We start from the raw sequence: 10,151 nt of genomic DNA on the forward strand, positions 1-10,151 counted from the left end.
GTAACTCGCGTTACTTGTAATGCGTTACCCCCAACACTGGTAATAGAATGTATTCTTATCAGTTTTTCTTATTCAACCATGACAAATCTGTTTCTGCTTTAATTTCAAAATGCTGTTTTATGACCCTTGCAGGCCCTCGCTATCTGAAGATTCGCGGACGTCTCTGAAGACAACCACCGGTGAGGTAGGAAATGATGGTATATGTGGGAAAAGCAGAATCAGAATCTCTCATGACAAAGATTGGATTTCTGTCAAACGTTTATACAACAAACTGAATTTTATGGCACAAGTTGTGACCTGTTTCACTGAACAGGCTTACAAGTTGGCTTGCTGTTATCTCTTCCTTTTAGCAGGCAGTCAATCATGTTACAGTTCCACAGAACTGATGGCTTCCTACCTGTAAAAATGCCCTGGGAAATGTTCTTCCAAAACATATTAGTCTTACGCGACTGGGAACATTATTTGGACACATATTAGGAAAACTGACTGCCTTACTTTAGAAATGATCACAGTGGTCTGAGCATCAAGCATAACCAGTTCTCACACCTAATCTTGCATTAAAGCTGTCCTAAGACCAGTTGGGACATTTTTGTAAAAGTATGTGATAAAACCTATTGCGTATCTGTGCTTTATCAACACACAAGTCCTCTCCCTGATATTGAACTGTTCTAGCTAATGAAAACTCCTATAAATATGTGTGTGTGTGTGTATATATTGCAAACAAGTAGGATGTTCGTTGAGATGTTTTATGGCTTTATAATAGTTTTTGTTCTTGCAGCTTGCGTACCAAGTGGTGGAACTGCAGCAGAGAATCCAGATAAAGGAAGTGACACTGGATGAACAGCATACCAAGTAAACCTCCTTATCCTTTTATGACACGAAAACAGGAAACCACCCTTTTAAAGTGCCCATATTCTGCCCATTTACAAATTCATAATTACATTTGTTTGTGTCTGTTAGAATACATTTATATGATTTGAAGTTTAAAAAATATGATTCTTCTCATACTGTACATTGCTGCAACACCTCTCTGCCTTAAAAGCTCTGTTTTAGTTTCTGTCTCTTTAAAGGCCAAGTCTGCTCTGATTGGTCAGCCGTTAATGAGTTTGTTTTGGAAATGTAACACACTTTACCATTGGGTTTCAGCTCCCGAAGCTTCAGCTGTTAACAGTATTATATCTGTGGTAACTGCGTCGTCTGTATTGGAAGTCCATGCAATGATTTTTGCCTTCACGAAACAAAAAACATTCTTGGCACAGGGAAATCATTTACACAATTGTTTGTTGAGGGTGGGCCAAAACAGCTAGTAGGTGGACATGCAAATGCTCTTTTAATGTTTAGTTTTACCTCTCAATGTTGTCAGTCAGCATTTTCATAAGATTAAGCACCTGCTTTTACTGACACTCTTTTACTAAAACTTACTGCCTTTTTTTTTTTTTTTGAGAGAGAGAGAGTTTCAGGCCCTATTTTGTATCTTATATGTGGAAAATGCCATTTATTCACACTCAAGCTGTTTTCTCAATATTATTAATGAATAATATCCTAAGTTTTGGTCACAAAGCTCTAACATATGGATTCAGGTGAAAGATACTACTTTCATTGTATAGAAAAAAAAGACCTGGGACATTCTCCCATTCATCTCTTTCCATTCTTTAGATGAAAATGTAATTAAATACAGAATTTCCATTAACAATCCTTTTTTATAGCTGTAGACTTTCAGCTTGGCCTGGATGTAGGCTGTGGAATGTATAATGTTGCTAATTGATTTCCTGAATATCCAAAATGTTGGAAAAGTTGGACTGTTGCATATATATAATGATTTTTTTGTTTTGTTTTTTTAGGCTGTATGAGGTCCAAAACCATCTCAGTGTTTTGGCGTCAGAGCACAGCGTGCTTCAGGAACGTGTGGCAGAGGTACAGACTAGGAACCGACTTCTGAAACAAGAATATGATTCTCTGCTGGAGCAGCACCGGAACATGGAGAGCACGTACCGACAAGAGAAACTCCGCAGCTCAGAGATCCTGGAGAACATGATCCTTCCGAAACAGCAGGCTGCTGTCCGCATGAACCATCACAATGAGAAGAGAGTGAGGTCAGAGGTGAAATGTGGAATTGCTGCACCATTAGAATTACCAAATCAAATCCCCCAAAAATGCACTCTTGCATTGATTTTGCAGAATGGATTTAAAGGGAAGTGAAATGAAAGTTCTGTCGTAATTTACTCAACCTCATGCTTTTCCAAAACTGACTTTCTTCTGAAAAGCCAATGTGGTCCACTGCTGTTTTGAACCCTATTAACTTTCACTGTTTGGGCAAAAATATTATTTAAAATATCTGCTATTGTGTTCTGTACAATGAAAGTTGGTTTGGAATGACATAAGGGCAGGGCTGGAAATGAGGGGAACGCAGGGGGACGGAGTCCAGGGAGTGAATTTCGAGGGGGGTGGCGTTCCAGTTCCAACTGTTTAGGTTTTTTTTGGAAATCAAAGTGATTTCTATATTTTATCCTTTCAAAAGACTATGAAAGTGATCCAAGTTCTGCACATAAATGTAGCGCAATATATGTAGCGGGATATTTGTGTCTATGGATAGATGCGCAATGCCGTCTTTTGTGATTGGCCATATACCTGAATGCGATCGTGAAAGCAGAATGCAGTTTTTGTTCAGTGCGGAGTCATTCGAGCTCAGATCCTCTCATTATAACAAACAAAGTGTAAATAATAGATTCAGTGTGCAGTGTAGAAATCGGCCCCTATACCCTCATTCACTATTCCCTACATTAGGTCACTAATTCAGTTCACTGCAAGAAGTGAATGAAAACGAGTGAGTGAATTCGGACACTGAGTGCACCGGAAGGACTGCCGCTTTTGCATAGTTGGTGCTTGCTGTTTATTAATCATTTGAAACTGGCAAACTAGCAGCTTCAGTAGTAAGGTTAAAGGATTTATCTTGAACTCTGTCATTTTACAATGAATTTATACCTGTGTTGTATTATGCTGTACGCCATGGATGAGCACTTTGTAATATGAACGAATTGATTATTCATCTGCGAGCGCCATCTTCTGGCGAGATGCGGGAATTCATTCAGTGCATTATGGGTATTCTCTAGCCGTTGAGCGTGCACCAGTTGTATACTAGTTTTTGCGGTGCATTGTGGGATCGAATGAGTGCATTCGAGAAGGTCCTCTATGGTTTCGGACACCAATAAAAATGGCTGTCCCCTCAAATAGTGCCCTATTTAATAAGGGTATAGGGGGCGATTTCGGACACAGCCACAGTCACTTGCTTCGTTCCTAAATGATTCAGCCGTTTGAACGAATCGATTGAATGAATGATTCAGTGCCAAACTGGCGGTTTCAGTTTAATTTTTAAAGTATAAATTAAGTTATTTAAATCATTTAATATTTCTATATTCAAAACTTTATATTTAAAACATTAATCTCATAACTCATATCTCATTTAAATATATTCACCTCTGAGTCTCATTTAAATCTGTAAATATTCCTATTATATACATAATATATTTGTGTTCTTCTGTGCACCTCCTAGTGAAAAGATAAATTGTTGATGCTGATTTCATTTGACTTAACTTATTCTTCCTGATTCTATATTATTATTTTAATTGAATTTATTGTTTTAATTTATTGAGTTTTGATAAAAGTTTATAAATATACAGTGGTGTGAAAAAGTGTTGGCCCCCTTCCTGATTTCTTATTTTTTGGACACAAAAGATGACATACATTTAATAAAGCTAGAAAAAAACTTGTTAAAGTTAAACTTTACACTTTAAAGAGTCAAATATCGCCTCATAATGGGTTAATTTATGTCATTGATCAGAAGGTGTTCCTAATTTTTTTTTTTTTTGGAAGTAGCCTATAAAGAAATGTAAGTGTAAACTCCTGAAAAATGTAATGTTACCTTTTAAAAACGAATTGCAAATGTTTATGCAAAGTGTAAACTATTAAATATAATCTACAAATCATACAATACTGTACCACTAAATAAGAAGTGTTTTGTGGGCTTAGCTAATCAGGCCAATTAGAGACAATTACTAATCATTCTCATTTTTTATTAAATCATTCTTTTATTTAACTAATCAATCTTTTTTCTTTTCTTATTTTTAAACATAAGGGGTCATTAATGATGCTTACATTATAACGTGCAATTCACACATAACGTATCTTTAATTTGGCCAGAATTGCAGGGTGCCTGATTTGATATCCAAGAAGGTTTAGAGAAAATATGAAATATGTTTAATGTTATTATAGAGTATAAATGGTTTTATAATTAAATACATCTGAAAGGTCATCTAAAATTACCCCCGCCCCGTTCCAAGCTGGAGTCTCCCCAGTGAAATTTGGCCATTTCCACCACTGCATTTTTAAATTATGACATAATTGTAATATCTGGGGGAACTTTGTGGGAGTTAAATGTAGCCTACTACATTGTTATTAGTGTCCAAATATTTTATGGGGTTACTGTACCGTATGCAACATCTGTCAACAAGGATTAAAGGACACAGAGACCATGTCAAACAACAGTTGAAACATTATTATTATTATTTTTAAAATTCAGTGGGTTAGAAGATGGTTAATGTAGTTAACGAATTGGTGTTTTGTTAAACAAGGGCCATATTTCATAGTTCACTGAACACATTCTCTCTGCTACTGTGGTATTTCTGCTGGCAAATGATTTGTAGGTTCTTTTTTTCCTAAATCTTGAAAGCAAATTTTGTTCATTCCATAAACACCACATCCTTCTTGATCACATTTCCTCTTCTTTCTTAGAGCCAGAGAGGCCAGTCTTCACAAAGAGCTTCAGTTGGCTGCCAGTCAGAATGTGAATATTAATGAGTAAGTATCGGCTGTATAAAGCGACACCGCAGTGTAAATCTGACTTCATGTCAATCCAAACCCTTATAACTTTCTTTCTTCTGTGAAGCGCAAAAGGAGAAATGCTACAGAATGCACTGTCATTTATTTATTTACGTTTCACGGAGGAAAGAATGTCATGCTGGTTTGGAATGATATGAGGGTGAGTAAATGATGACAGACTTTTCAGTTGTAAGTGAACTATTCCTTTAAATCAGCATTTGAGGGCAGCATAAACAATCCGATAAAGTCAACATGTGGATAATTCGAATGTTTCATGTTTTTAATCAGAGTTTAATTGTTTTGCTTTTGCCTGTCAGAGAGTCTGGAAATGTGTCGCCTTCTAAACCATCATCCCCTAAATGTGAGTCTTCACAGAGGTTTGAGAGATCCCATGGACCACTTTTCAGGTAACTACTACAGTAATTATTTTAAAGGTATGTTTTGAGTCTTGAGCTTTAACTGTAGCATTTGAGGCATGCACTTGATTACCCCAGGAAATCATTTTTGATATGTCCATCAGTTTTAAAAAATGCAGCATCATTAGTAACCTAATGTAGTTTATGAAAGTTAGTGTGATCCCTACAAGTCTCGATAGCTGTTATCTTGGTGTCAAGTTGTTGTTTTTCCTCTCAGGTCTGCTTCAGCTACATCCCCCCGCATCATCAGCTCCATCAGAGGACTTTTTGAGTAAGTTTCTCGAATCACTGTATAGAATAAGTTGTGATTGTCTGAAAGTTTTTAAGCCATCACAGCCCGCCACTCGCAAGTATAGGGGAACACTATTTTTTTTTTAATTAATGTGTTATATTATTGCATTAAAAAAATATGTAGAAATGTTAAAATAGTAAATAGTAAATAATAATAGTAAAATAGAGTAGTATTTTTTTTATTAGAAATGCAGCAAATTATAAGCAAATTCCATAATAACCATATAGCTCTTGAAATTAGGAAATCCAATCATTGAGCCCTTTGAAAAACTTTTGATATTTTGATGTACTTTTACTTATAATGTGTAGCATAAAAAAATTGCTCAAAAAGTAAACCTGCTGTTAAAATGTAAAAAAAAAAAAAAAATTTAAAAAAAATTTAAAATATTTTTGTTGAGTACGTTAATGTTGAATAAACTAAATATTATTGAATTTAATTTTGTCACATGTCAAAGTTTGGATTTTGTTTTCCTCATGCAGCGTTCCCCTTCATTGAGTTAATTGTGTCATTCTGTTCAGGTGTGTGTAGTTAATTATCCTTGTTTGGTCTGTGTAGTTAAGTTCCTGTGTTCAGTTCTAGTTTGTCCGGTCTCGTCTGTGTTTATGCTACCCTGTGTGTTGGATTAAAGACTTTAATAACCACCTTCTTCGTCTTTGTGCGTTTAATACAACGTAGCTGTGACAGAAGACTGGACCCAAAAAGAAAGAAAGAAGGGGCGCTGTTTAACCCGCTTTATTTGCGTTTCGTCAGTGTTTTTGTTTTTTCCATGGATCATTTTGCCGCTGTCACCCTGCTGTGCCTTGAGCAGGGAGATCGCTCCTTCGAGGAGCACCTGGAGGAATTTCTGAGTCTCGCCCACCAGACCACTTTCCCGGATGACTGCCTCTGCACGTTTCTACAATGTGGGACTTAACAACACCACTAGAGTGCAGTTGTCCAGGGAACCTCCTCAAGGGAGCTTTGCTGACTACAGTATGTGGAGTGAGTGCTGGTTTCCTGTCAGTCTTCACCGTTGAGGGCGTCACCAGCTCCACTCCAGACCCAGTGCCCAGCCAGTCACCACCCCGCTGTGAGGAACGACAGCTAGAGCCCACCTCAGAAGAGCCCGCCTCCACCGCGATGTTTGAGCCCGCACCAAGAGAAGTGATCGAGCAGGACATCACCCCGGAACCGGAGCTTTCCATGTCTGACCAGGTGTGTGAGCCGGCAACACCGCACTTGCCGGAGGGAATTCTCGTGGAGTACGAGGGAATGGAAGTGAGTGCCGCCCACCCTCCTGCCACTGAGAGTGATTGTTTACTGTACTTGGACACTCTTTTTCAGTTTGGAGAGTTAGAGACTTTGCTTCCCCTAAGCCTGCCTGATTCTGTTCATCTGTCTGACTCGCTGGTCCCGTCCAGCCTCCCTTACCCGCCTCCTCGCCAAAGAGACTTTTAATTTTTGATTGGATTTTGTGCATTTCTTCATTCTCCTCAGTCCTCAGCCATCCTTCTGTCCAGTCATCTTCATCCCCCATCAGTCCCTCTGTCACCTCCTCTCAGTGGTGGGGCTCCATCTCGGGCCTGCCGGGAGTCTTCGTCTCCTGGACCTGAAGAGCCCGTGGCTCCACCTCCGGCCTCAGATGGCTCCGCTCCACTTCGTCCCGCCATCCTGACTCCTGCGCTCCTCCCACCATCGATTCTAGCGTGGACCATCGTCCCAGTCAGCCTCGCCGGGCTCCCTCGGTCACTCGGCTCCACCTGGGTCGGACTTCACCACACCTCCGCTGTGGACTTGCGGGCCCTCCACCCCTAAGGCCTGCTAAGCCTTCCCTCAAGGCCCGCCTCCTTCCTCGGTCTCCAGCTTGCCCTTTGGCCTCTGGATCCCCACCTACATCTCGGACGATCGTCACTACGGCTGGATCCTCGGTGTCGCTCCACCTCCTCGGCTCTCTGTCTACGCCGTGGGCTTCACCATCGTCGTCGTTGCCTCCGTATATCCTCATGGAGGTGTGTGTTCCCATCACGCCTTGGCTCCTCCCTCCATCAATGCCGCCATGGAGTGCAGTCCTGGCTGTGGCCTGGGTTTCCATCCGTCCTCTCCTGCTCAAGGCTCCTCCCTGGTCATCTCTTCCACCTGCACCTCCCTGGATTTTTGTCATCCTCCTCCCGAACCTCCTTCTGCATCTCTGCCGGTGTGCCTGCCCGTCGCCATCCCTGCGCCATCCCTTCGCCATCTCCTCATCTTTCTCTCTACGGTGCAAGGTCGCGCCTTCCAGGATGTCATTCAGTTTTGATTTTGTTTTCCTCATGCACCGTTCCCCTTCATTGAGTTAATTGTGTCATTCTGCTCAGGTGTGTGTAGTTAATTATCCTTGTTTGGTCTGTGTATTTAAGTTCCTGTGTTCAGTTCTAGTTTGTCTGGTCTCGTCTGCGTTTATGCTACCCTGTGTGTTGGATTAAAGACTTTAATAACCACCTGCTTCGTCTTTGTGCGTTTAATACAACGTAGCTGTGACAAATTTTAATTTTTATTAATACATTTGTATTAATATTGAATGAACAGAAATATATAAGAAGAATGATTGTACATTCTCTGTCTTTCATTTCATTACAGAGTCAAGACATCCATTCTATCTTCATAGAAGTTGTTTGTTTGGGAAACGTTATTACTGTTATACGTTTCTATTGTGTTGCTGTATGTTACCCTCTGCGATACATCATTAACAACATCAATCATTGATCCAACGTGGTTCTTAAAACAAATATGCCAATTTGCAGTGATTACTTTAGTTACTATGCTTTTGGGTCATGACTACAGTAGCTAGTTCATTTCTGCAACATTGTATTATAACTGTGGTGCTAAAGCAGCAAGGAGAAGGTTTTTCAGTAAATATATAGTCAGTATTTTGGCTAATCAGAAAATGCTTTTAAGATTGTTGTACATTTAGCTCCATATTTACATCTAATCCAGAATAGTATCCTCAAAATAGTAAAACAAAAAAAAAGTCTGCAGATTATGTCTGGACCTGGAAATTGGTTTAAAAGAAAAGTACTTTACTGTATTTAAAAGGGTGTTATGGTGTAAAAATTAATTCAAATAATTTCTCATTACTTTAAAAAATAATCTGAGTATGTAACACATTTTAACACACTACACTCAGCCCTGCATCTCTGTATATATAAGTTCTGTACTGCTCATAAGTATTATTGATTGTTCTTCTGTTGTGTGTCTTTACATGTGTCCAGGAGTAAGATTAGAGGGAAATCCGTTTGCAGGTCAGAGGAAGATCTCTATATACCATTAGGAGTCTGTCTGGTTGCCAGAGTCCCAACCAAGGCAATTTTTACAATGGTGTGTATTACTGTTTACAACAAATTCAAACAACTAAAGTTGCTTCTCACTAGCTTTGAAATGATGTTTAGGTCCTGTTGGGCTATGAAGCAACTAGAAACCAATATAACCTTGAATCCTGAAAACGATGGGGAAACAGTTGTGTAGATGAACTGTAGTATAGGGATAGACTTGGAGAGATTGGATAAATGGACTGTAATATTGATCTTGTGGTTCTTAAATGGGTCATATCTTAAAGATATCTTTAAAAGCACATTGCCTGTAGTGGTGGCTAGTGGTCTGTCTTTGGATGATCTGGTTGTGGAACAAAGTGTCTGTGTGTCACTGTGAAACAGTGTCTTTCTATAGTACACTGCAGCTCTGTCATGTGCAGCCACCCGCTTCACATGTCCGTTTTCATTTGAATAGCTGACTGCAGGAACCAGCCCTAATTGTGGTATGGAGAGGAGTTGCCACTTAAATGGAGATATGTATTGAAGTATTGAAGGGCTTATCGCCTACAGCTTAAATTTCTATTTGAGTGTAAAGTAATGCACTGCTCGTTTGTATTATTTTTACACCTTAGTAAAGTTGCTTCCCCTTCTGTAGTTTTCATAGTGCACTGTTTAAAAATAAGATTGGGCATGACAGTTATTATTATTTGTGCCGTGGTAAAAACAGAAGGTAGTGAAGTTCCTCAAAATCAGACACTTGGTTATTTGTACACTCAGAGTCTCATATTACAAACAAACTATTGTTGTGTACTATTGTTGGACCATGGTATTTGGTACTTGTACCATGCAAAAGAATGTTTTTGAACGTGGCAACATTCTCTTGCAATTTTCCTGATCCACTAATACACAGTGGAGCAAAATCACTACTGACACCTGCCAGCAGGTGTGAGATGAAGTTTCCACTAATTTTCTTCAAGTAATTTGTCTGTCCAGACCGAAACTGTGAGCAGGGCTACTCAAGGCTACTGGTCAAAAGTTTGGAATAATTGCGATTTTTTTAAAAATGTTTTTGAAAGAAATCTCTTACGCGTACCAGTTCTGCATTTATTTGACTAAAATACAGTAAAAATAATACTGTGGAATATTATTATAATTTAAAAGTACTGTTTATTACTTTAATTATTTTAATGTAATTTATTCCTTTGATGGCAAAGCTGAATTTTCAGCATCATTCTTCAGTGTCACATGATCTTTCAAAATCATTCTAAAATGCTGATTTGGTGCTCAATTATTATAAAAAAT

The 10,151-nt window shown here is 39.0% G+C and overlaps 1 protein-coding gene across 1 annotated transcript in view; it reads left to right on the forward strand.

Annotated features, from left to right (window-relative positions):
* The first annotated feature begins 19 nt into the window (after positions 1 to 19).
* LOC107746253 (autophagy-related protein 16-2-like) overlaps positions 20 to 10,151 on the forward strand; it is a 35,127-nt gene continuing 24,995 nt past the window's right edge. Inside the window, exons 1-8 of the mRNA XM_016560384.1 lie at positions 20 to 39; positions 133 to 184; positions 779 to 852; positions 1,842 to 2,093; positions 4,789 to 4,854; positions 5,193 to 5,282; positions 5,509 to 5,562; positions 8,811 to 8,916. Of these exons, the coding sequence (XP_016415870.1) occupies positions 20 to 39; positions 133 to 184; positions 779 to 852; positions 1,842 to 2,093; positions 4,789 to 4,854; positions 5,193 to 5,282; positions 5,509 to 5,562; positions 8,811 to 8,916 (714 nt within the window). The remainder of the gene's footprint in view (positions 40 to 132; positions 185 to 778; positions 853 to 1,841; positions 2,094 to 4,788; positions 4,855 to 5,192; positions 5,283 to 5,508; positions 5,563 to 8,810; positions 8,917 to 10,151) is intronic.

The sequence above is a fragment of the Sinocyclocheilus rhinocerous genome, unplaced genomic scaffold (genome assembly GCF_001515625.1).
Source record: "Sinocyclocheilus rhinocerous isolate Xijiao unplaced genomic scaffold, SAMN03320098_v1.1 scaffold439, whole genome shotgun sequence".
Classification (NCBI taxonomy): domain Eukaryota; kingdom Metazoa; phylum Chordata; class Actinopteri; order Cypriniformes; family Cyprinidae; genus Sinocyclocheilus; species Sinocyclocheilus rhinocerous.